The sequence below is a fragment of the Osmerus mordax genome, chromosome 12, assembly GCF_038355195.1.
Source record: "Osmerus mordax isolate fOsmMor3 chromosome 12, fOsmMor3.pri, whole genome shotgun sequence".
Lineage (NCBI taxonomy): Eukaryota > Metazoa > Chordata > Actinopteri > Osmeriformes > Osmeridae > Osmerus > Osmerus mordax.
Window position 1 is genome coordinate 18499728 of NC_090061.1, and position 25661 is coordinate 18525388.

Genomic DNA, 25661 nt, shown 5'->3' on the forward strand with positions numbered 1-25661 from the left:
GTGGAATCAACTCCCCACCTCCATCAGAGACACTGACTGTCTCTCCACCTTCAAGAAAAGGCTCAAGACGCACTTGTTCCGGGAGTACAACGGTACTTAGGAACGGTTCGCTTGACCCGATGTTAGTTTCCTCAAGGATCACAATGACTCTTGCTTAGAGACTTGTTGCTCTTGTGGTTAGTGGTAACTGATTTAAATTTTTGGTTCTCGCTGTGATATATTGTTTTATTACTGTTGCTTGCTTTTTCCCACAGGTACACTTGCACTTATAGCTGTTCATGTTGTTTGGTTGTGACTTGTTTAACTACATGCTCTTATGGTTCTTCCCTTTGGCACTTACTTTGGTTGTTCACAATGTGTGCTTCATGTTTTGGCTACTCGCGATGTTTTTTGGCTATCTTGTTGTTATGATCAGTGACCTATGCACTTTGTAAAGCTCTCTCTTGGAAGTCGCTTTGGATAAAAGCGTCTGCTAAATGAATAAATGTAATGTAAATGTAAAGAACACTCCTGAAAGAGAACACTCCTAAAAGGTGTCTGTGGGGGACAGAGACATCTGTTTCTACCTGTTTTCAGATGATGTTCTCCATAGTACGTTTATGGTTTATGCAAGCGGGTAACTTACAGACAGGGGGGTGGTGGCGCGTTTACTGTCCATGCTGGGGGGACTGGGGGTGGACTGGGGGGTCCTGTGTCTCTTCTGGAGGGTGGGGATGGGGGGCGAGATCTCCCTTCGCACCTGCAGATAGACAGTAAGATGGGGATCATACTGATATTTATGTTTGTTCAAATCTTTCTAATATAGTTTTGTTGTCCTCTCACCTCTTGAATGCGCGCCTGTCTCTCTTTCTCATAGCGCATCCTCCCAGCAGCAATCTCCTCCTCCTCCAGCTCTTTCTTCTTCTCCACCGCTTTCTTCTTCTGCTCCTCTGCAAGATGGACCAGCTCCTTGTTTTTGTCCGTTTTCTGTTGCAAGAAGACCAAACTTTACTTAGCTAATAACAGCTGAGTCATAAGAATATGTTACACTCGCTTAAAATCTACCCTTACGTCAAGTGTTTCCACACCATAAAAATCCAATTCTACTATCAAGATTGTTTAGCATTGTTATTCAAGAGTGTGTGGTCCAAATAAGATAAGTTGTATACTGTATATTGCAAACGCATAAAAATTAATTTCTGCCAAATCCCTCTTAGCCAATCAGTGCCCAGCTGACCTTCATCTCCTTGAGTCTTCGGATCTCCTGATTCTCGTCAAACTCCCTCTTGATTTGAGCCCTCTGCTCTGCCAGCCTCCTCTCCTCCTTCACCTCCTCCAGGCGTAGCTTCTCCCTCTCCTCTGCCTGCTTAAGGTGCTTCTCCTCAATCTGGGCAGGGCCCGAGAGGTAAACAGTTTGTTATACAACATCATGTACCTGTGTGTGTGTGTGTTTGTGTACAGTACACAACATCCTTCAAATCAATGGCTTGTTGAAGCTACAAGACCCTACAGCCACAAGAGGCCAGGGTCTTGAAATGTAAACATAACACATCCCAAACCATATCACACTGTACCTGTTGTTTTAGGCAAAGCTTATACTTATCCAGTTCAGTGAGTTGATGAAGCGTTGGCTGGTTAGGAAACACATTTCCTCTGGCATACATGGAGGTCTGGACAGGGGCAAAACCTGCAAAGATAAAATAGAACAGCCATATGCATTGTGTGTACGTGTGTATGACATTCACGTGAAATTATTGGATATTAAACGGATTTTTGCAACAGGGAGTCGGAACAGGGGCTCGCTCCGTCCGCTCCGCGCATCGCCCCGGTATTGCAGCGTCTCCGGGAAGGGTGCAATCTTTCTAAGCGTGTCAAAGAGAAAAGCTAGTGAGGGAGGGAGGGAGGGAGGGAGGGAGGGAGGGAGGGAGGGAGGGAGGGAGGGAGGGAAGGAAGGAAGGAAGGAGGGAGGGAAGGAGGGAATGTCTGAATGAGTGAGGTTTGGGGGAGAGGGGTTTAGGTTAGGGCTAGGGTTTTTGGGGTGAGGGTCAAAAAACCCTCAAAAGGGGGGGGCCCCCCAACAAAGCGGAACAAGCGATCCCTACCAAAAAAACGGGGTGAAAAGGGGGTGTGGGCGGAGCCCTGTCGGCCCGTGGCGTTTTCCCGCCCTTTTAGATATAAAAAAAAATAAAAAAATAAAAATAAAATAAAAGTGACTGAGTGAGTGAGTGACTGAGTGAGTGAGTGACTGAGTGAGTGACAGAGAGAGAGAGAGAGAGAGAGAGAGAGAGAGAGAGAGAGAGAGAGAGAGAGAGAGCGAGCTGGCTGACATTCAGCGGGGCCGAGGTGAAAAACTGGAAGGCAATCGGAATGAGTTTTTTATCGCCGTGTCAGTCGACACCAACACGGAGTGGACTGGCTGGAAGGCGCATACGATAAACACGTACGGATCTTAATGGAGAAAAAGCCATCAATGAAATGGAGAAAGTGCGGTAAGGAAAGAAAAGCCAAGCGGGCGGGCCGAGCCCCTCTGCGGCCCGTGGCGTTTCCGCGCCTTTTTTTTCCCGAGAAGGATGCGGTTCGCCCCGGTTCTCCCCGGTTCTCCCCGGTTCGCCCCGGTTCGCCCCCGCGGACGGGTGAGTCAGGGCCAACGGAGGGGTTGGGGGTAGGCCGTTTGGGTCGTTTCAAATCGAAGCTCTGGTTCCCCTTCAGCACGCACAAGCCTTTCGCCTTTTACTAAAGACTTCCGTGGAGGGGAGCGCCGACGAGTGGAACGTGGTATTTTTGGGAGGCTTTGCCCGAGGGAGGGCAGAGCCTGATGGACGTGTGACAAAAGCAGGGTGAGGTTGGCTTTGGGGTTAGGTGCGTGCCTGCGGGTAAGGCAGGTTTTGTCTTTGCTTCTTCTGTAGCTGTTTCAATTCTGTTGCCTTTTCCTTGGCTTTCCGCTTCCGTCCCTGCTTGTCCTGCCGCTTTTGGCCTCGGCTTTCCGCTTCCGTCCCTGCTTGTCCTGCGGCTTTTGGCCTCGGCTTTCCGCTTCCGTCCCTCCCTGCTTGTCCTGCGGCTTTTGGCCTCGGCTTTCCGCTTCCGTCCCTGCTTGTCCTGCGGCTTTTGGCCTCGGCTTTCCGCTTCCGTCCCTCCCTGCTTGTCCTGCGGCTTTTGGCCTCGGCTTTCCGCTTCCGTCCCTCCCTGCTTGTCCTGCGGCTTTTGGCCTCGGCTTTCCGCTTCCGTCCCTGCTTGTCCTGCGGCTTTTGGCCTCGGCTTTCCGCTTCCGTCCCTCCCTGCTTGTCCTGCGGCTTTTGGCCTCGGCTTTCCGCTTCCGTCCCTCCCTGCTTGTCCTGCGGCTTTTGGCCTCGGCTTTCCGCTTCCGTCCCTGCTTGTCCTGCGGCTTTTGGCCTCGGCTTTCCGCTTCCGTCCCTCCCTGCTTGTCCTGCGGCTTTTGGCCTCGGCTTTCCGCTTCCGTCCCTCCCTGCTTGTCCTGCGGCTTTTGGCCTCGGCTTTCCGCTTCCGTCCCTCCCTGCTTGTCCTGCGGCTTTTGGCCTCGGCTTTCCGCTTCCGTGGTTTCGGCCGTTCTCGGTGTGGTGACCGAGCGGCCCAGGTGGTGCACGGAGGGTCCGCGCGCCGGGGGCGTCCGATAATGCGGTCATCGCTTCTCGGCCTTTTGGCTAAGATCAAGTGTAGTATCTGTTCTTATCAAAAGCGACGGTGAGAAGACGGTGGCCGAGGACGGTGGTGCGGCGGTGGCGGCGAGCGGCGGAGTGGCGTTGGCGGAGAGCGGTGTGGCGGTGATGGCCGGTGGCGGGTCGGAGGGCGGAGTCGGTGGTGCCAGTGATCGGGGCCGAGCGGTGTATGGGGCACGGTCACTGGCGGAGGAGAGAGGAGAGGCGAGCGGGGCCCAGGGCGGAAGGGTCGACGGAGCTGCAGGGGTCAGCGGGACGCCCGCGCCTGCAGCTGGCGTTACGTCCGTGGCGGACTGCGTCGGGGTACCCGGCGTCAGCACCGGCGGCAGGGGAGCGACGGGAGCGGTTGGTGGAGCGGCGGTCGGAGACGGAGGCGCACCGGGGAGCGGAGCGGCGGTCGGCGGCGGAGCAACAGGCGGCGGTGTGCCCGGTGGCAGCGGGGCGCCAGGTGGCGGCGGCGGTGTGCCCGGTGGCAGCGGGGCGCCAGGCGGCGGCGGCGGTGTGCCCGGTGGCAGCGGGGCGCCAGGCGGAGGGGACGGGGCCAGGAGGCTGCGTCGCCCAGAGCAGGGAATGAAGGATTCCCTCCGGTTTACCTGGAAGGACCCTGCAACAAAGAGGCTGGTGAGGGATGACTTCACCAGGGGGGTGGTGATGGGGCTGCTGCGGCTCACCCCGGCCGAGGTCCTGTGCCTCCAAGACAATGTTCCGGAGAGGGGGTTCGATTTGACCTTGAGAACGGGCCCCATAGCAGCATCTGTCCTGGCCAGGTGCAGGGCTCTGGGGCAGCAGAAGCCACTACGAGGTGGTGGACCTGGCCAGGCAGAACCTCCGGGTGGTCACGGTGACCATGTTTAGCCCCCATGTGCCTGAGCAGGCGATCGTCGCCACCCTGGCGAGATACGGGACGGTCGTCTCGGCGGCCAGGCACGTCAGGGACGTGTTCGGGTTCTGGGTCGGCAGGAGGCAATTTCAGATCCAGCTGGGGGAGGATCCGGAGGGCGTGGACGGGCTCAGCCACCCCCCGGCCTATTTCACCGTGGGGGCCGACCGGGGGTATCTCCATTACCCCAGGCAGCCCCCCAACTGCCGGAGGTGCCGAGCGGTGGGGCACACAGAAGCCGCCTGCCCGGGGCCCCGCTGCAGGGGGTGCGGGGTGGAGGGCCACCTGCTGCGGGACTGCACCGCCCCGAAGACCTGCAACGCCTGTGGGGAGCGGGGGCACGTGTGGCGGGGGTGCCCGACCAGAGCACGGTCGTACGCTGCCGCAGCAGGGGGGCCCGGGGGGGCCACGGAGGAGGAGCAGCAGCAGCGGGTGAGGCGGTCGGCGGGCCCGGCGGCGGAGGCCCGGGAGGTCGAGGAGCCGGGGACGTCGGAGGTGCCGGCCGACCCGGGCGTGTCGGGCGCCCCGGGGGCTGCAGTCGGGGCGGCGGTTCCTGCTCCGGGGGAGGACGGGGGGGGACTGTTGGCGCTGGTGACGGCCCTGGACGAGGTCCCGGCGGCGCAGGACCCCCCCGGCCCCCTGGGGGGCGTGTTCGAGGCCCTCTTTTCTGGGCAACCGGGGCCCGCGGAGGGTGGCACGGTGGAGCGGGTCGGGGCGGAGGAGCAGAGCGGGCTGGAGCCCCTGCGGCGCCTCCAGCGGGCGCTGGACGAGGTCGATCGGGGGGGGTGCGGCGTCCTCGACGAGGAGCCGGAGGAAGGCGGAGGTCCTGGAGGGGGACCCCAGGGGGACTCTGGGTGCGGGGGGGGCCGCAAAGAAGGTGCGGGGCACCGGGAGGGCCACACAGGGGGCCTCGCAGGGGGTGTCCGGGGGGGGGGGGAGGAGGGAGGGGAGATGGAGGTGGTGGAGGAGTCGGAGGAGGAGGAGCGGCCCGGGACCCCGGTGGAGGTGGTGCTGGGGAGGGGGGTGGTTTTGGAGCGGGAGGGGGTGGGGGAGGGGGGCCCCAACCCGATGCCGGCGTCCTGGGCAGAAATGATGGAGGCTGAGGAGTCGGAGGGGACGGAGTCGGAGGGGGACCTATATAACTTATAGGGTTCACAAGGGTGGTATTGGGGTTTCTTTATTTTTGGGTGTTTAATGGCGGTCACTGTGGGCACTTTTAACGTCCGGGGGCTTAGGGACAGGGTCAAGCGGGCGGGGGTGTTTTCTTTTTTGGGGGGTTTGGACTTCACATTTTGTTTTGTGCAGGAGGTGCACTTGAGGGACCGGGGGGACGCTCGGGATTTCACACGGGAGTGGGGTAGGGGAGGGGCCGTGTGGAGCGTGGGAGGGGTTCATTCTTCGGGGGTGGGGATTTTGTTTGGGTCGGGGGGGGTCCGGGTGGAGGGTTCTTTTACGGTGATGCAGGGGAGGGGGATCGGGGCGGACATCACGGTGGGGGATTTTAAAATGCGGGTGATTTGTATTTACGGTCCTCAGGGGAGGGTGGAGATGGAGGAGCTGGTGGGGAGTGTGGCTCCCCATTGCGCCACCAACAGGGCGCTGGTGGTGGGGGGGGATTTTAACTTGGAGTTAGGGGGCACGGGTGAGGGTAGTGTAGGGGCATGGAGGGCGTTGTTTGAAGGGCACGGGCTGGTGGATGGGGGTGGGCGCACTACCCCGCGTTTGGATGGTCCCACGTGGCGTAATTCCCGTGGGGTCCAGAAGCGTATAGATTACGTCTTCTTGCCGAGGTCCTTGGGGCCGGTGTCGGGGCGGGTGCTCCCCGTCTTCTTCTCCGACCACGATGGGGTCCTGCTGACTGTCCGGGCCCGGGTGCCGGTCTTTGGCCCGGGGTACTGGCGCCTGAACCTGGGGGTCCTGGAGGAGCAGGCTTTCTGTGACTCCGTGGGCCACTTCTTTCAGGGCCTCGTGGGCCTTAAGCCCCTCTTCGCAGGGGTGGTCGAGTGGTGGGAGACTGCTAAGGCCCACTTGCGGGACTTTATCCAGGGGCACTGCAGGAGGGAGGCGAGGGCCCAGAGGGCGGAGACCGCGGCGCTGCAGAAAGAGCTGGAGCTGGAGCACTCCTGGGGAAACCAGGGGGTGTCCCCCGACGTGCAGCGTTGCGCCGCTCTCAGGGCCCTGTTGAGGGCCATCCACGAGCGTCGAGCTCGCGCCTTCCTCCTGAGGGCGCGTCAGAAGTTCGTGGAGCAGAACGAGGCGTGCTCGGCCTCTTTCTTCGCCTCGGTCAGGGAGGCGAAGGGGAGGTCAGTGTTTTCGGGGGTGAAGGACCCGCAGGGCCGCATAGTAGCGGAGCCTGCCCGTATGGTGGAGGTCGCCACCGACCACTACCGTGCGTTTTTCAGCGACAGGGAGGTAGACGCAGGTTTTGGCGAGGTCTTCCTCAGTGGGTTGACCCGGCGGGCGCCTCCAGATGTGGCGGAAGCAATGGAGGCACCGCTGTCCTTGGAGGAGCTGGAGGGGGCCCTGCGGCGCATGGGCCGGCGGAAGGTGCCGGGCCTCGACGGGCTGCCGGCTGACTTCTACCTCAGGTTCTGGGGTGTGGTCGGGCCGGCGGTCCTAGAGGTCCTCACCGAGGTCCTCCGCACGGCGTCCCTGGGAGGGTCGATGGCCGTCGGGGTGCTGTCCCTCTTGTATAAGAGTGGGGACAGCACGGATCTGGGGAACTGGCGGCCGTTGACCATGCTGTGCGCAGACTACAAGTTGTTGGCCAAGGTCTTGGCCGACCGTCTGCGCACGGCACTCCCATACGTCGTGCACGAGGACCAGACCTGTGGGGTCGGGGGTCGGTCCGTGCGCTGGAATCTCCAGCTGCTCCGGGACGCCATAGCCTGGGCCGAGGACCGCGGGCTGCCTCTGATGGTGGCCGGCCTCGACCAGGCAAAGGCTTTCGATAGGGTCCACAGGGGCTTTTTGTTTCGGGTGTTAGAGAGGCTAGGTCTAGGGCACGTTTTCATCGGGTGGCTTAGTACTTTGTACTCTGCCGTGGGGTGCACTGTTTCCATTAATGGGCACTTGGGGAAGCGGTTTGATTTGATCTCGGGGGTCAGGCAGGGGTGCCCGCTCTCACCCCTGCTGTTCATCCTTTACATGGAGCCCCTGGCGGCGGCCATTCGGGCCGACCCTGGTGTGGATGGGTTACTGGTACCAGGTAGCGGGGGCCTACGGGTCAAGATGACCCAGTACGCAGACGACACCACTCTGCTGCTGGGGAGCGACGCTAGCCTGATCCGAGCCTTGGAGATCTTCCAGGATTTCACGAGGGCCTCTGGTGCGGTGCTGAACCTCACTAAGTCTTCCGTGAAGTACTTTGGGCGCTGGAAAGACAGGACGGATGTACCAGGGGGGTTGTCTCTCAGTGCTGGACCCTTGCGGATCTTGGGGGTGCACTTTGAGGCGGCCCAGTGCGCCACGGCCAACTGGACCAGGCGCCTGGAAGCGGTCGGGCGGAAGTTGTCCCTGTGGAAAGCCAGGACTTTGACGTTCGTGGGGAAGGTCTTGGTCCTGAAGATGGAGGTGTTGCCGACTCTCCTCTTCCTGGCTTATGTGTATCCCATGCCGGCCAGCATGCGGCGTCCTCTGACCCGGCTCGTCTTCCGCTTCCTCTGGGGGGGGAGGTACGAGATCGTGGCGAGGCGTCGTATGCTGGCCCCCGTGAGTCAGGGGGGGAGGGACGTGCCTCACTTCCCGCTGAAGCTCGACTGTGTCTTTGTCTGTTTTCTTTTGGGAGAGCTGTCCAGACCGGTCTTGCACCCTTCTGGGCACTTCCTGCGGTTTTTCTTTTCGTATCCGGCGAGGCATCTGTTGGAGTGGTCCAACCTGGGCCCCCGGGCTGAGCAGTTGCCCTGGCACTTTGGCCACGCGGCCAAATGGCTCCGTGCTCACCCCGGGGCCAGAGACCCGGTGCTGGGCCTGGACCAGAGGGCCCTGTATGCGGAGTTGAGGCGGGGAGTCTGTGCGCCGGCCGTGGTGGGGCTCCCTGCCACGGTCTGGCTGTCTGTGCAACTGCCTGGCCTCGACAACGGGCTCAAGGACCTGAACTGGCTGTGCCTCCACAAGGGCCTGCCGGTGCGTGAGATCATGCACCGGCACGGCCTGGCACGGACCTCGGTGTGCCCGCGGGCCGCCTGTAGCGGTGACGAGTCCATACGACACGTCATGTGGGGCTGTCCTTTCGCCGGGGTAGTGTGGGCGAGGGCGGAGGTTTTGCTGGGGAGGGTGGTGAGGGGTTTTCACGTCACTTGGGCACGGGTGGAGAGGGGTGTGGGGGGGTCGGGTGGGCGGAGGAACCGCTTCATTTTGTGGCTCATCATCTCCCTCTTCAAACGGGTCCTGTGGCAGGGGAGGAAGGAGTGGGTGCTCCGGGGGGTTGACTGGGGGGTGGAGGGCTGTTTTCGCCGGGTGGAGGACAGCCTGAGGGTCCGGATGGGGGCGGACGTGCGGCGGTGGGGCCTGCGCGCCGCTCGTGACCGGTGGAAAGGGGGGCTGGGCCTCATATGAGGGGCCTGGCGCTTTCGGGTGGTTTAGGGTTGGCTCCCTGTGTGGGGCCTGTGGCGTGGGTGTTGGGGAGTGTGGCAGCCCCCTGTGTGGGGTTTTGTGTGTGTATTTATGTGTGTTTTTTGTTTTGGCTCCCTTGAGCGGGGCTTGTACTGTCGTTGTGTGTTCTTTTGTTTTGGCTCCCTTTGAGAGGGGCTTGTACTGTCGGAGTGTGTTTTTTGTTTTTGGCTCCCTTGAGCGGGGCCTGTCCTGTCCTTGTGTGTATTAGTGGGGTGGGGGTTTTCCGCCCCCTGTTGTTTGTGGTGTGTGTGTTTTGTTTTTGTGGGGGTTTTCTGCCCCCTGATGTTTGTTTTGTGTGTGCTTTGTTTTTGTTGGGGTTTTATGCCCCCTGCTGTTTGTTTTGTGTGTGCTTTGTTTTTGTTGGGGTTTTCTGCCCCCTGCTGTTTGTTTTGTGTGTGCTTTGTTTTTGTCGGGGTTTTCTGCCCCCTGCTGTTTGTTTTGTGTGTGCTTTGTTTTTGTCGGGGTTTTCTGCCCCCTGCTGTTTGTTTTGGTGTATGTAGTGTTTTGTGGTGTATGTGGGGTGTGTATCCCCAGTTGTATATTTGTGTGATGTGAATAAACATTTTTCAAAAAAAAAAAACTTATCAGTTTAATATCTGATATGTCCTCCATGCGAGGACAACATATTAAACGGATTTTTGCAACAGGGAGTCGGAACAGGGGCTCGCTCCGTCAGCTCCGCGCATCGCCCCGGTATTGGAGCGTCTCCGGGAAGGGTGCAATCTTTCTAAGCGTGTCAAAGAGAAAAGCTAGGGAGGGAGGGAGGGAGGGAGGGAGGGGAACGTCTGAATGATTGAGGTTTGGGGGAGAGGGGTTTAGGTTAGGGCTAGGGTTTTTGGGGTGAGGGTCAAAAAACCCTCAAAAGGGGGGGGGGGGGGGCCCAACAAAGCGAAACAAGCGATCCCTACCAAAAAAACGGGGTGAAAAGGGGGTGTGGGCGGAGCCCTGTCGGCCGGTGGCGTTTTCCCGCCCTTTTAGATATAAAAAAAAAAAAAAAAAAAAAAAAGGGAGTGACTGAGTGAGTGACAGAGAGAGAGAGAGAGAGAGAGAGAGAGAGAGAGAGAGAGAGAGAGAGAGAGAGAGAGAGAGAGAGAGAGAGAGAGCTGGCTGACATTCAGCGGGGCCGAGGTGAAAAACTGGAAGGCAATCGGAATGAGTTTTTTATCGCCGTGTCAGTCGACACCAACACGGAGTGGACTGGCTGGAAGGCGCATACGATAAACACGTACGGATCTTAATGGAGAAAAAGCCATCAATGAAATGGAGAAAGTGCGGTAAGGAAAGAAAAGCCAAGCGGGCGGGCCGAGCCCCTCTGCGGCCCGTGGCGTTTCCGCGCCTTTTTTTTCCCGAGAAGGATGCGGTTCGCCCCGGTTCTCCCCGGTTCGCCCCCGCGGACGGGTGAGTCAGGGCCAACGGAGGGGTTGGGGGTAGGCCGTTTGGGTCGTTTCAAATCGACGCTCTGGTTCCCCTTCAGGCGCATGGGTGAACAAAGGAATCGAAAGTCCGGGGTCGAGCGGTGTATGGGACACGGCTTGCGATTGCTTTGTTGACTGTGCGGTGGGAAACCAGGTATCGGTCCCTCTCTCTCTCTCTCACTACTTTCCCTCCTTTTTTTTTCACCACTCGGCTGGAGACGGAGGCAGAATACGTGGCGTGACCGCGGTTCGGCCAAAATCCCCAGCCCAACCACCCCCCCCCCCCCCCAGTTGCGGAACACCCCGAACCGGCCCGGAACCCTCCGGCGCCACAGGGCCTGGTGAGAGGCAGGAGGCAGGAAGGCGGGAGGAGGGTGCTAGGTCGTGGTAGACCGGCCCCGACCCCCCCAGCTTTTCCCAGCACCCCCGCCGACTCCCGGACCCGTCCAGCTGCGGAACACCCAGGACGGGACCGGAAGCCTCCGGTGCCCGCTGGCCCCGGCGAGAGGCGAGAGGCAGAGGAGCAAGAGGAGAGGCTAGGTCGTTGTAGACCGGCCCGACCCTCCACTCCCAGTACTCCGCACTCCCCCGGATCCCCATACCCCCCTCCCTTGCGGCTGGCCAGACCGCTCGACGAGTCGGGATCGGGATCGTCCTTTCCCGCCAGACCAGACCGGAGGGAGGAAGGAGGGACAGACGGGCAAGAGCCCCACCACCTTCGCCGAGAGCAGGCAGGCCACAGGAGAGTGGCACCCCTAGGGCCAAGCACTCGGGTGGCCTTACCCTGCTCTCAGGTCTCCCTCTGCCCTTCACAGGGAGACTCTCCACCCCAGACCAGACGGGAGGAGGGCCAGGAGCCCCAACACCAACGTTAGGAGCGGGCGAGCCACAGGAGAGTGCCGTCCCTTGGGGACGGGCTACCGAGTGGCCTCAGCCCGCTCTGAGTTTCTCTTCTCCCCCCTTACCCTAGCAGGTTCGGGGGACACGCACCACCACCATCATCATGGCTGCCAGGATGAACCCTGGGGCGATGAGACGGGTGAACGCCGTCAGAGTGACAGTGAAATCCGAGGAGGCTGCCGGGGACGGAGCCACCACAGGATCCACAACCACCGCAACAACGACAGGACAGAAAGACACGACAACCGGAATGACCCGCCTGGAATTCAGCAGAGCCGTACTCCAACGAGGTATGGGCTTTGTGCCGAACGACCTCAACTGCCTGGTGAAACCACCCTCAACCCCCAACACCTTTGAGGTCAGTTTCAAAACACCACAACTGTTAGAGCAATTCTGGACCATGTACCGCCAAAACAAAAATAACCCGCCCTTCAGTCATCTCCACACAGAACCACTTTCAGACAGGGAAAACAAAGTAGTCACCATCCAATTCCATAATGAAGCTGTGCAGGAGTACGACGTGGAGGTTTGGCTGCGCCGCTATGCCCGCGTCAACTCTGGAGCGAGGAGGGTCCTGGACGAGGATGGAGTGTGGAACGGGGCACGGAAATGGCTGGTCCAGCTCACACCGGATCCATCAGCGGTGGGCGGTGTCCAACACATCCCCAGTACCATCAACCTGGGGAACCACAGGGGCACCGTCCACTACTACGGTATGCCCAAATTGTGCAGGACCTGCGGCCACCTTGGACATCTGGCCGCGGCCTGCACAAAGATCATCTGTCGCATCTGTAGAGGGGAACACCCCACGGCGGCGTGCACCCACACACGCCCCTGCAACCTGTGTGGGCTTCAGGGACACCTCTACAGAGACTGCCCCCAGTCCTACGCCAACAAAACCAGGAGACCGGCCACTACCACCACTACGGCAGCTCCACCGACTCCCCCCCCCCCCTACCCCTGACCCCCCCAACCCCCCTACCCCTGACCCCCCCCCTTCAGACTCCTCCACACCCCCCCTTTTCATCATTACGGATCCCGACCCGGTTCCTGACTCCCCCACCAACCCCACCCCCGACCCAAAGACCGACATCCTACCACCGGGGGCAGTCTCCCCCCCACCGACACAATTAGGCCTACTGGACCCTCAGACAGACATACCCATCCCTCTCCAACCGACACCCGTCACGACAAATCAGCCAACATTACAGGACTCTGACTCCACTGACATGACTTCCCCGATATACTTACCCATACGCACCTCCACCCCTGCCGGGTCGGTAACCGTAAGGGAGCCGGCCCTGGTAGGGATTGTCACCCCCCACGACTTACCCCCACTTTCCCAGTCACTGTACAACGAGAACAGCAACAACACACCGCCCACAGACTGGAACCAAGTCGTTCTGAAGAGGAAACGTAAAACCATCACTGCGACCTCCGAAGACGACTCCACCTCGACATCCGACTCCCCCTCCCCCCCGGAACCACCACCAAAGCCTCCAGGCCCCCCTCCCCCCCCCCCCCCTCCTCCCCTTCCCCCACGTCCCCGCCCTTGCCCCAAGTCCAGACGCCAACCCCCCACAGCAGTCTCTGAGCCCACACAGGATCAGACCAGCCAGCCCCGGCCCACCCAAGGACCCTCCGTGCCGGCCGAACCTCCACCACCAGGCAGACGGTGGGGGGACGACGAAGCCGTGAGCAACCAGGGGGAGGTGCCCCATCCGGACTACGCACAGGAGGCCATCAGGAACCTCCAAATCATCGCCACAGGAATCGCCGGACCCGTCAAACCATCACAATCACCATGACCATCACAATAACATCACTCAACACCCGCAGCATGTTACAACAGGAGAAGAGGGCAACCGTTTTCAGACACCTCTCAACACAACCGGCCGACATCTACCTCCTCCAGGAGTGTGCCATTCCCTACAAAGGGATGGATGCACTTCTGGAGGGGGAGTGGACTCGGGGAGACTCTCTCTGGTCAGGTTCCAACACGGCCAGAGCGGACGGGGTCGGGATGTTGGTGGCCAATCCATTCCTCCGACAAACCAGCCATCGAGTCGTCGAGAGCGGGCGGATCCTGGCCGTCGACCTGGAGGTCCGGGGTTCCCCGCTCAGGGTCATCAACATCTACGGCCCCACCAGCGTCGCAGAGAGGGTCTCCCTCTACGCCAAGCTCCGACCTCTCCTGATGACCCCCATGCCAGTAGTGGTAGGGGGCGACTTCAACTGCGCTCTGAGGGACGAGGATCGGAGCAAACCCAGGAAGGACAGATCCACCACAGCACTACAGGACATAATCAACGACTTCTCCCTGGTGGACGTCGGCGGCACCTCCCCCCCAACACACACGTGGGTGAGATCCTCGGGCTCTGCCTCTTCAAGGATCGACATGTTCTTGCTCTCGCCAGGCCTGGGAGTGTGTTCCTTCAAGACCCAGGCGACGCACTTCTCAGACCACAGGATGCTGACCGTGACCCTGCGATGGAAGGGGCCAGCCAGACCAACGAGGGGGCCCTGGAGGATGAACACATCGGCACTCCAGGACCCCTCCACTAGCCACTCCTTCTCCAGGCGCTACCTGGAGTGGAGGACCCTGAAGGAACTATTTACATCCCCGATAGAGTGGTGGGAAATGGTTAAGTCCCGGGTCAAGGGGTTCTTCGGAGGGGTGGGAAGGAGGAAGGCTAGGGAACAAAGGGCCCGTTTTCACCACCACAACGAGGCCCTACAACGCCTTAGCCTCCTCCAACTCAGAGGATTCGACGTGACCCGGGAGCTGTCAGAGACCAAGGAACATCTGGCCACACTCTATCGGGAAGAACAGGAGAGGAAGACCTTCAGGGATAAACTCCGGGGCCTGGAGGAGGAGGAGAAATGCACAAGATCTTTTTTCCGCAGGGCACGGTCCAAACAACAAGGCATCCTGTCCCTCTATAACTCCAGCGGCCAGACCGTCACGGACAGCGACAACATCAGGGAGGTGACCGAGGAGTTCTACGGCCGGCTGTTTGACACCAAGCCGGCAGACGGGGCTCTGGCGGAAACCTTCCTCGACGGTCTGGACCAAATCAAAGAGGGGGGCGAGAGCGAGGAACCAGAGCTGAGCCTGGAGGAGCTCACCCGGGCCGTGCACTCCATGAACACCCGGAAGGCCCCGGGACCGGACGGGATCCCGGCGGAATTCTATCAGGCCTTCTGGGAACTCATCAAGGGCGATCTGGCCCAGGTCCTCCGGGCAGTCTACAGGGAAAGGAGGCTAGGAGAATCAATGCGACAGAGTACAGTTACACTAATACCCAAGAAGGGGGACCTCAAGGACCTTCGGAACTGGCGCCCCATCAACCTCCTCTGTTCGGACTACAAGATTCTCACGAAGGCCCTCATGTGGCGCTTCCAAACACACCTCCCCACAGTCATCAACCCGGACCAGACCTGCGGCGTCCCCGGAAGGTCCATCAACGACAACTTGCTCCTGGTGAGAGACCTCATCTTCCACTCCCAGGAGCGGAGGTCCCCCTTCGCGCTCCTCTGCCTCGACCAAGAGAAGGCCTTCGACCGGGTAAGCCATGGCTTCCTGCAGGAGGTGCTAGGGAGGATGAACTTCCCACAACACCTCATCCACTGGACCAGGCTCTGCTACAACAACATCACGAGCAGAGTCCTGGTCAACAAACAGCTCACAGACCCCTTTCCTATCCGGTCTGGGGTCAGACAAGGATGCCCCCTAGCACCCCTGCTGTACGTCATCTACCTGGAGCCTTTCCTCCGTAAAATCAGAGCTACACACACCATCCAGGGTTATCACCTCCCGGGGGCCCAGGGAGAGAGGCTTCAGGTGGTGGCGTACATGGACGACATCACCATCGTCGGCACGGATAGTCGGTCCATCGCCGCGGCAACGAAGGTGGTGGACGACTACTGTGCAGCCACTGGCGCCCTGGTCAATCGAGGTAAGAGCGAACTGTACCTGTCGCAACACTGGAAAGAAGCGATGACCACCTCTTTCCCTGTAAAAACAGACAACATCAAGCTGCTCGGAGTCACCTATCAGAACAACGGGAAAGGGACCCTGACCTGGGCCAACACCATCAGTCAAGCCAAGCAGAAGATCGCCCAATGGAGTGCGCGGTCCCTCACAATAACGGGTAAGATCCTGATCCTGAAGGCAATAATCCTCCCCATTCTCCTCTATGTCGGTAGGGTGTTTCCCCCGGACAGGGTGACGAGCAAGACCATCGAGCGGCTGATGTTCACCTTTGTCTGGGGGAGCAACATGGAGCGCTTGAAGAGGACCATCATGTACAGCGCAGAGGAGAAGGGGGGGAAGGGGGTCCCAGACATCCTCAACATCATAAGGGCACAGGGCCTCTCCCAACTGGTCACAAATATCCATAAACCGGACAGGAAGGCAGGAGCCTTTGAGAGGTACTTCGCCACACCCATACTCAGAGCACTCCGTATCACCAACACCACCATCAACCACACTGTGCCCTACTGCTGGGACCCCCCGAAAGTATACAAGGAGTGGAAGAACTTTGCCTTCAGGACGGGTCTGCCCGCAGCCGGCCTGGCCTCCTGGAAATACAAGGACATCATGGCACACATCAGAGGGAAGGACAACACCACACCACCCAAGGCCAGGCCGGCCCTGGACATCCAACAGGTATGGAAAAACATTAGCCACAAGTGCATCAGCAATAAGCAAAAGGATTTAAACTGGTCAACTGCTCACGGCTGTCTCCCCACCAGAGAGTTCATGTACAGACGGCACATAGCCCGTACCGAGCTCTGCCCCCACGGTTGCACTGACACTGAAAACATTTACCACCTGTTTGTCAAGTGCACCGTGGCCAGGCGGGTCTGGGCCCTGTTTGTTCCCTCTGTCTCCCTCTACAGGAACATCATCTTGCCTCGCTTGGCGGCGGACGACATCCTGTTCGGTCCTCCGGGAGGCTGCACGACCCCCCGCCTACAACATCAGTGGAGGATCGTCAGCGCCGTCAAGCAGGTGATATGGGAGACAAGGAACATCAGGGTCTACCATAAACAGGACCAACCTCTCACCGTCCAGAGGAGGAGAATCACTCTCCTCCTCAGGGACTACGCCATCCTGGACTTCAAACACCACCCGGACACCGCCAGAGACACATGGGGGGTTGAAAGGTGGAAGGACGTGTCCATCTAGCTCAGCCCCCCATGCCACCACATCGCCACACCAGCTCTGCACTTCGCCCTCCGTCCCCGAAGGCCAGACGGCGTTCCCCGTTCAACACCCTCATCGCCCCCAACACCACCACCTTCCGGGCAGCCACCACTTCACCCGTTCCGGCACCAAGCCCGAAGACCCGGGGGCACCAACACCTGCCCCCAGTACGAGGGTCCGGAGAGGAGAAACCCACCAGGCTCAATGGGAAGTACACGAAACATTACACCTGCACCCCAGTATCCTTCCTCACCCCCTTCCTTCCTCCCCTCTCCACCATCTCCCCCTATCACCTCACAGGGTTCCAGTTGGCCACATCAGCCCAGCAGCAACATCCTCCACCCCTCAAGGACCGGTCAACCCCCCCACCCCATCTGCTGCAGCACCTGGAACCCTCCTCCCTGGACCCCCGAAAAGGACACTACAGCCCCCCCCCCCCCCCCCCCCGGCACAAGGACAAGCCCCCCCCCCCCCCCCCCCCCCCATCTCATCAAGAAGACTGGCCCCTCCGCCCCCCCTTTTTTCACCCATACACCCCACCCTACTTACCCGGACACCACAGGGCACACTGCACCGCACCTGGACTGGGCCCGAACTGCAGCACCCCCAACCATCCCTGGAGGAGGGGATACCCCCTCGAATGGCTCCTCCCGAGGTTTCTTCGAAATTTTCTCAAAAGAGTTTTTGTGAGGAGTTTTTCCTCGCTTTCTTGGAGGGTTTTAGGTTGGCGCAGGGAGGGCCCACACTCTGGTGAAAGATTAATGAGTTTTTGAGGTAATTGTCATTGGGTGATTGGATATGTTTTGTATTATTTGCATTGGGTGAAATGTGGTGGAAGTTATAACATGTATTTGTAAATATTTGTTTTTAATTTTGGTAAAACCAATAAATACGTAAAATTTTACTAAAGACTTCCGTGGAGGGGAGCGCCGACGAGTGGAACGTGGTATTTTTGGGAGGCTTTGCCCGAGGGAGGGCAGAGCCTGATGGACTTGTGACAAAAGCAGGGTGAGGTTGGCTTTGGGGTTAGGTGCGTGCCTGCGGGTAAGGCAGGTTTTGTCTTTGCTTCTTCTGTAGCTGTTTCAATTCTGTTGCCTTTTGGCCTCGGCTTTCCGCTTCCGTGGTCCCTGCTTGTCCTGCGGCTTTAGGCCTCGGCTTTCCGCTTCCGTGGTCCCTGCTTGTCCTGCGGCTTTTGGCCTCGGCTTTCCGCTTCCGTGGTCCCTGCTTGTCCTGCGGCTTTTGGCCTCGGCTTTCCGCTTCCGTGGTCCCTGCTTGTCCTGCGGCTTTTGGCCTCGGCTTCCCGCTTCCGTGGTCCCTGCTTGTCCTGCGGCTTTTGGCCTGGGCTTTCCGCTTCCGTGGTCCCTGCTTGTCCTGCGGCTTTTGGCCTGGGCTTTCCGCTTCCGTGGTCCCTGCTTGTCCTGCGGCTTTTGGCCTCGGCTTTCCGCTTCCGTGGTCCCTGCTTGTCCTGCGGCTTTTGGCCTGGGCTTTCCGCTTCCGTGGTTTCGGCCGTTCTCGGTGTGGTGACCGAGCGGCCCAGGTGGTGCACGGAGGGTCCGCGCGCCGGGGGCGTCCGATAATGCGGTCATCGCTTCTCGGCCTTTTGGCTAAGATCAAGTGTAGTATCTGTTCTTATCAAAAGCGACGGTGAGAAGACGGTGGCCGAGGACGGTGGTGCGGCGGTGGCGGCGAGCGGCGGAGTGGCGGTGGCGGAGAGCGGTGTGGCGGTGATGGCCGGTGGCGGGTCGGAGGGCGGAGTCGGTGGTGCCAGTGATCGGGGCCGAGCGGTGTATGGGGCACGGTCACTGGCGGAGGAGAGAGGAGAGGCGAGCGGGGCCCAGGGCGGAAGGGTCGACGGAGCTGCAGGGGTCAGCGGGACGCCCGCGCCTGCAGCTGGCGTTACGTCCGTGGCGGACTGCGTCGGGGTACCCGGCGTCAGCACCGGCGGCAGGGGAGCGACGGGAGCGGTTGGTGGAGCGGCGGTCGGAGACGGAGGCGCACCGGGGAGCGGAGCGGCGGTCGGCGGCGGAGCAACAGGCGGCGGTGTGCCCGGTGGCAGCGGGGCGCCAGGTGGCGGCGGCGGTGTGCCCGGTGGCAGCGGGGCGCCAGGTGGCGGCGGCGGTGTGCCCGGTGGCAGCGGGGCGCCAGGCGGAGGCGGCGGTGTGCCCGGTGGCAGCGGGGCGCCAGGCGGCGGCGGCGGTGTGCCCGGTGGCAGCGGGGCGCCAGGCGGAGGGGACGGGGCCAGGAGGCTGCGTCGCCCAGAGCAGGGAATGAAGGATTCCCTCCGGTTTACCTGGAAGGACCCTGCAACAAAGAGGCTGGTGAGGGATGACTTCACCAGGGGGGTGGTGATGGGGCTGCTGCGGCTCACCCCGGCCGAGGTCCTGTGCCTCCAAGACAATGTTCCGGAGAGGGGGTTCGATTTGACCTTGAGAACGGGCCCCATAGCAGCATCTGTCCTGGCCAGGTGCAGGGCTCTGGGGCAGCAGAAGCCCCTGAGCCACTACGAGGTGGTGGACCTGGCCAGGCAGAACCTCCGGGTGGTCACGGTGACCATGTTTAGCCCCCATGTGCCTGAGCAGGCGATCGTCGCCACCCTGGCGAGATACGGGACGGTCGTCTCGGCGGCCAGGCACGTCAGGGACGTGTTCGGGTTCTGGGTCGGCAGGAGGCAATTTCAGATCCAGCTGGGGGAGGATCCGGAGGGCGTGGACGGGCTCAGCCACCCCCCGGCCTATTTCACCGTGGGGGCCGACCGGGGGTATCTCCATTACCCCAGGCAGCCCCCCAACTGCCGGAGGTGCCGAGCGGTGGGGCACACAGAATCCGCCTGCCCGGGGCCCCGCTGCAGGGGGTGCGGGGTGGAGGGCCACCTGCTGCGGGACTGCACCGCCCCGAAGACCTGCAACGCCTGTGGGGAGCGGGGGCACGTGTGGCGGGGGTGCCCGACCAGAGCACGGTCGTACGCTGCCGCAGCAGGGGGGCCCGGGGGGGCCACGGAGGAGGAGCAGCAGCAGCGGGTGAGGCGGTCGGCGGGCCCGGCGGCGGAGGCCCGGGAGGTCGAGGAGCCGGGGACGTCGGAGGTGCCGGCCGACCCGGGCGTGTCGGGCGCCCCGGGGGCTGCGGTCGGGGCGGCGGTTCCTGCTCCGGGGGAGGACGGGGGGGGACTGTTGGCGCTGGTGACGGCCCTGGACGAGGTCCCGGCGGCGCAGGACCCCCCCGGCCCCCTGGGGGGCGTGTTCGAGGCCCTCTTTTCTGGGCAACCGGGGCCCGCGGAGGGTGGCACGGTGGAGCGGGTCGGGGCGGAGGAGCAGAGCGGGCTGGAGCCCCTGCGGCGCCTCCAGCGGGCGCTGGACGAGGTCGACCGGGGGGGTGCGGCGTCCTCGACGAGGAGCCGGAGGAAGGCGGAGGTCCTGGAGGGGGACCCCAGGGGGACTCTGGGTGCGGGGGGGGCCGCAAAGAAGGTGCGGGGCACCGGGAGGGCCACACAGGGGGCCTCGCAGGGGGTGTCCGGGGGGGGGGGGAGGAGGGAGGGGAGATGGAGGTGGTGGAGGAGTCGGAGGAGGAGGAGCGGCCCGGGACCCCGGTGGAGGTGGTGCTGGGGAGGGGGGTGGTTTTGGAGCGGGAGGGGGTGGGGGAGGGGGGCCCCAACCCGATGCCGGCGTCCTGGGCAGAAATGATGGAGGCTGAGGAGTCGGAGGGGACGGAGTCGGAGGGGGACCTATATAACTTATAGGGTTCACAAGGGTGGTATTGGGGTTTCTTTATTTTTGGGTGTTTAATGGCGGTCACTGTGGGCACTTTTAACGTCCGGGGGCTTAGGGACAGGGTCAAGCGGGCGGGGGTGTTTTCTTTTTTGGGGGGTTTGGACTTCACATTTTGTTTTGTGCAGGAGGTGCACTTGAGGGACCGGGGGGACGCTCGGGATTTCACACGGGAGTGGGGTAGGGGAGGGGCCGTGTGGAGCGTGGGAGGGGTTCATTCTTCGGGGGTGGGGATTTTGTTTGGGTCGGGGGGGGTCCGGGTGGAGGGTTCTTTTACGGTGATGCAGGGGAGGGGGATCGGGGCGGACATCACGGTGGGGGATTTTAAAATGCGGGTGATTTGTATTTACGGTCCTCAGGGGAGGGTGGAGATGGAGGAGCTGGTGGGGAGTGTGGCTCCCCATTGCGCCACCAACAGGGCGCTGGTGGTGGGGGGGGATTTTAACTTGGAGTTAGGGGGCACGGGTGAGGGTAGTGTAGGGGCATGGAGGGCGTTGTTTGAAGGGCACGGGCTGGTGGATGGGGGTGGGCGCACTACCCCGCGTTTGGATGGTCCCACGTGGCGTAATTCCCGTGGGGTCCAGAAGCGTATAGATTACGTCTTCTTGCCGAGGTCCTTGGGGCCGGTGTCGGGGCGGGTGCTCCCCGTCTTCTTCTCCGACCACGATGGGGTCCTGCTGACTGTCCGGGCCCGGGTGCCGGTCTTTGGCCCGGGGTACTGGCGCCTGAACCTGGGGGTCCTGGAGGAGCAGGCTTTCTGTGACTCCGTGGGCCACTTCTTTCAGGGCCTCGTGGGCCTTAAGCCCCTCTTCGCAGGGGTGGTCGAGTGGTGGGAGACTGCTAAGGCCCACTTGCGGGACTTTATCCAGGGGCACTGCAGGAGGGAGGCGAGGGCCCAGAGGGCGGAGACCGCGGCGCTGCAGAAAGAGCTGGAGCTGGAGCACTCCTGGGGAAACCAGGGGGTGTCCCCCGACGTGCAGCGTTGCGCCGCTCTCAGGGCCCTGTTGAGGGCCATCCACGAGCGTCGAGCTCGCGCCTTCCTCCTGAGGGCGCGTCAGAAGTTCGTGGAGCAGAACGAGGCGTGCTCGGCCTCTTTCTTCGCCTCGGTCAGGGAGGCGAAGGGGAGGTCAGTGTTTTCGGGGGTGAAGGACCCGCAGGGCCGCATAGTAGCGGAGCCTGCCCGTATGGTGGAGGTCGCCACCGACCACTACCGTGCGTTTTTCAGCGACAGGGAGGTAGACGCAGGTTTTGGCGAGGTCTTCCTCAGTGGGTTGACCCGGCGGGCGCCTCCAGATGTGGCGGAAGCAATGGAGGCACCGCTGTCCTTGGAGGAGCTGGAGGGGGCCCTGCGGCGCATGGGCCGGCGGAAGGTGCCGGGCCTCGACGGGCTGCCGGCTGACTTCTACCTCAGGTTCTGGGGTGTGGTCGGGCCGGCGGTCCTAGAGGTCCTCACCGAGGTCCTCCGCACGGCGTCCCTGGGAGGGTCGATGGCCGTCGGGGTGCTGTCCCTCTTGTATAAGAGTGGGGACAGCACGGATCTGGGGAACTGGCGGCCGTTGACCATGCTGTGCGCAGACTACAAGTTGTTGGCCAAGGTCTTGGCCGACCGTCTGCGCACGGCACTCCCATACGTCGTGCACGAGGACCAGACCTGTGGGGTCGGGGGTCGGTCCGTGCGCTGGAATCTCCAGCTGCTCCGGGACGCCATAGCCTGGGCCGAGGACCGCGGGCTGCCTCTGATGGTGGCCGGCCTCGACCAGGCAAAGGCTTTCGATAGGGTCCACAGGGGCTTTTTGTTTCGGGTGTTAGAGAGGCTAGGTCTAGGGCACGTTTTCATCGGGTGGCTTAGTACTTTGTACTCTGCCGTGGGGTGCACTGTTTCCATTAATGGGCACTTGGGGAAGCGGTTTGATTTGATCTCGGGGGTCAGGCAGGGGTGCCCGCTCTCACCCCTGCTGTTCATCCTTTACATGGAGCCCCTGGCGGCGGCCATTCGGGCCGACCCTGGTGTGGATGGGTTACTGGTACCAGGTAGCGGGGGCCTACGGGTCAAGATGACCCAGTACGCAGACGACACCACTCTGCTGCTGGGGAGCGACGCTAGCCTGATCCGAGCCTTGGAGATCTTCCAGGATTTCACGAGGGCCTCTGGTGCGGTGCTGAACCTCACTAAGTCTTCCGTGAAGTACTTTGGGCGCTGGAAAGACAGGACGGATGTACCAGGGGGGTTGTCTCTCAGTGCTGGACCCTTGCGGATCTTGGGGGTGCACTTTGAGGCGGCCCAGTGCGCCACGGCCAACTGGACCAGGCGCCTGGAAGCGGTCGGGCGGAAGTTGTCCCTGTGGAAAGCCAGGACTTTGACGTTCGTGGGGAAGGTCTTGGTCCTGAAGATGGAGGTGTTGCCGACTCTCCTCTTCCTGGCTTATGTGTATCCCATGCCGGCCAGCATGCGGCGTCCTCTGACCCGGCTCGTCTTCCGCTTCCTCTGGGGGGGGAGGTACGAGATCGTGGCGAGGCGTCGTATGCTGGCCCCCGTGAGTCAGGGGGGGAGGGACGTGCCTCACTTCCCGCTGAAGCTCGACTGTGTCTTTGTCTGTTTTCTTTTGGGAGAGCTGTCCAGACCGGTCTTGCACCCTTCTGGGCACTTCCTGCGGTTTTTCTTTTCGTATCCGGCGAGGCATCTGTTGGAGTGGTCCAACCTGGGCCCCCGGGCTGAGCAGTTGCCCTGGCACTTTGGCCACGCGGCCAAATGGCTCCGTGCTCACCCCGGGGCCAGAGACCCGGTGCTGGGCCTGGACCAGAGGGCCCTGTATGCGGAGTTGAGGCGGGGAGTCTGTGCGCCGGCCGTGGTGGGGCTCCCTGCCACGGTCTGGCTGTCTGTGCAACTGCCTGGCCTCGACAACGGGCTCAAGGACCTGAACTGGCTGTGCCTCCACAAGGGCCTGCCGGTGCGTGAGATCATGCACCGGCACGGCCTGGCACGGACCTCGGTGTGCCCGCGGGCCGCCTGTAGCGGTGACGAGTCCATACGACACGTCATGTGGGGCTGTCCTTTCGCCGGGGTAGTGTGGGCGAGGGCGGAGGTTTTGCTGGGGAGGGTGGTGAGGGGTTTTCACGTCACTTGGGCACGGGTGGAGAGGGGTGTGGGGGGGTCGGGTGGGCGGAGGAACCGCTTCATTTTGTGGCTCATCATCTCCCTCTTCAAACGGGTCCTGTGGCAGGGGAGGAAGGAGTGGGTGCTCCGGGGGGTTGACTGGGGGGTGGAGGGCTGTTTTCGCCGGGTGGAGGACAGCCTGAGGGTCCGGATGGGGGCGGACGTGCGGCGGTGGGGCCTGCGCGCCGCTCGTGACCGGTGGAAAGGGGGGCTGGGCCTCATATGAAGGGCCTGGCGCTTTCGGGTGTTTGGGGCGGTTTAGGGTTGGCTCCCTGTGTGGGGCCTGTGGCGTGGGTGTTGGGGAGTGTGGCAGCCCCCTGTGTGGGGTTTTGTGTGTGTATTTATGTGTGTTTTTTGTTTTGGCTCCCTTGAGCGGGGCTTGTACTGACGTTGTGTGTTCTTTTGTTTTGGCTCCCTTTGAGAGGGGCTTGTACTGTCGGTGTGTGTTTTTTGTTTTTGGCTCCCTTGAGCGGGGCCTGTCCTGTCCTTGTGTGTATTAGTGGGGTGGGGGTTTTCCGCCCCCTGCTGTTTGTTTTGTGTGTGCTTTGTTTTTGTTGGGGTTTTCCGCCCCCTGCTGTTTGTTTTGTGTGTGCTTTGTTTTTGTTGGGGTTTTCTGCCCCCTGCTGTTTGTTTTGTGTGTGCCTTGTTTTTGTCGGGGTTTTCTGCCCCCTGCTGTTTGTTTTGGTGTATGTAGTGTTTTGTGGTGTATGTGGGGTGTGTATCCCCAGTTGTATATTTGTGTGATGTGAATAAACATTTTTCAAAAAAAAAAAAAAAAAAAATCTGTTCTTATCAGTTTAATATCTGATATGTCCTCCATGCGAGGACAACATATTAAACGGATTTTTGCAACAGGGAGTCGGAACAGGGGCTCGCTCCGTCCGCTCCGCGCATCGCCCCGGTATTGCAGCGTCTCCGGGAAGGGTGCAATCTTTCTAAGCGTGTCAAAGAGAAAAGCTAGTGAGGGAGGGAGGGAGGGAGGGAGGGAGGGAGGGAGGGAGGGAGGGAGGGAAGGAAGGAGGGAGGGAAGGAGGGAATGTCTGAATGAGTGAGGTTTGGGGGAGAGGGGTTTAGGTTAGGGCTAGGGTTTTTGGGGTGAGGGTCAAAAAACCCTCAAAAGGGGGGGGCCCCCCAACAAAGCGGAACAAGCGATCCCTACCAAAAAAACGGGGTGAAAAGGGGGTGTGGGCGGAGCCCTGTCGGCCGGTGGCGTTTTCCCGCCCTTTTAGATATAAAAAAAAAAAAAAAGAAAAAAAAAAAAAAAGGGAGTGACTGAGTGAGTGACTGAGTGACTGAGTGAGTGAGTGACTGAGTGAGTGACAGAGAGAGAGAGAGAGAGAGAGAGAGAGAGAGAGAGAGAGCGAGCTGGCTGACATTCAGCGGGGCCGAGGTGAAAAACTGGAAGGCAATCGGAATGAGTTTTTTATCGCCGTGTCAGTCGACACCAACACGGAGTGGACTGGCTGGAAGGCGCATACGATAAACACGTACGGATCTTAATGGAGAAAAAGCCATCAATGAAATGGAGAAAGTGCGGTAAGGAAAGAAAAGCCAAGCGGGCGGGCCGAGCCCCTCTGCGGCCCGTGGCGTTTCCGCGCCTTTTTTTTCCCGAGAAGGATGCGGTTCGCCCCGGTTCTCCCCGGTTCGCCCCCGCGGACGGGTGAGTCAGGGCCAACGGAGGGGTTGGGGGTAGGCCGTTTGGGTCGTTTCAAATCGACGCTCTGGTTCCCCTTCAGCACGCACAAGCCTTTCGCCTTTTACTAAAGACTTCCGTGGAGGGGAGCGCCGACGAGTGGAACGTGGTATTTTTGGGAGGCTTTGCCCGAGGGAGGGCAGAGCCTGATGGACTTGTGACAAAAGCAGGGTGAGGTTGGCTTTGGGGTTAGGTGCGTGCCTGCGGGTAAGGCAGGTTTTGTCTTTGCTTCTTCTGTAGCTGTTTCAATTCTGTTGCCTTTTGGCCTCGGCTTTCCGCTTCCGTGGTCCCTGCTTGTCCTGCGGCTTTTGGCCTCGGCTTTCCGCTTCCGTGGTCCCTGCTTGTCCTGCGGCTTTTGGCCTCGGCTTTCCGCTTCCGT

The 25661-nt window shown here is 61.0% G+C and overlaps 1 protein-coding gene, 3 non-coding genes and 4 pseudogenes across 4 annotated transcripts; all 8 read left to right on the forward strand.

The window, feature by feature from the left end:
- The first annotated feature begins 1692 nt into the window (after positions 1-1692).
- On the forward strand, positions 1693-1841 carry LOC136954780 (U2 spliceosomal RNA; annotated as a pseudogene).
- Positions 1842-2668: 827 nt separating this feature from the next.
- LOC136954770 (U5 spliceosomal RNA) lies at positions 2669-2786 on the forward strand. Its single transcript, XR_010878133.1, has one exon. It is a non-coding gene; the product is annotated as a U5 spliceosomal RNA (small nuclear RNA).
- Positions 2787-3618: 832 nt separating this feature from the next.
- Positions 3619-3682, forward strand: LOC136954781 (U2 spliceosomal RNA; annotated as a pseudogene).
- A 6023-nt stretch (positions 3683-9705) lies between these two features.
- Positions 9706-9874, forward strand: LOC136954779 (U2 spliceosomal RNA; annotated as a pseudogene).
- Positions 9875-11959: 2085 nt separating this feature from the next.
- Positions 11960-13270, forward strand: LOC136953799 (uncharacterized). The gene has a single exon (XM_067247217.1). It carries the CDS (start codon positions 11960-11962, stop codon positions 13268-13270), a length of 1311 nt encoding a protein of 436 aa, XP_067103318.1.
- Positions 13271-18258: 4988 nt separating this feature from the next.
- LOC136954769 (U2 spliceosomal RNA) lies at positions 18259-18322 on the forward strand (annotated as a pseudogene).
- Positions 18323-24341: 6019 nt separating this feature from the next.
- LOC136954777 (U2 spliceosomal RNA) lies at positions 24342-24524 on the forward strand. Its single transcript, XR_010878140.1, has one exon. It is a non-coding gene; the product is annotated as a U2 spliceosomal RNA (small nuclear RNA).
- A 781-nt stretch (positions 24525-25305) lies between these two features.
- LOC136954771 (U5 spliceosomal RNA) lies at positions 25306-25423 on the forward strand. Its single transcript, XR_010878134.1, has one exon. It is a non-coding gene; the product is annotated as a U5 spliceosomal RNA (small nuclear RNA).
- The last annotated feature ends 238 nt before the right edge of the window (positions 25424-25661 follow it).

Bases quoted from the DNA above. Each gene is read 5' to 3' on its own strand.
- LOC136953799 (XM_067247217.1), top strand. From the start codon at position 11,960: ATGAAGCTGTGCAGGAGTACGACGTGGAGGTTTGGCTGCGCCGCTATG.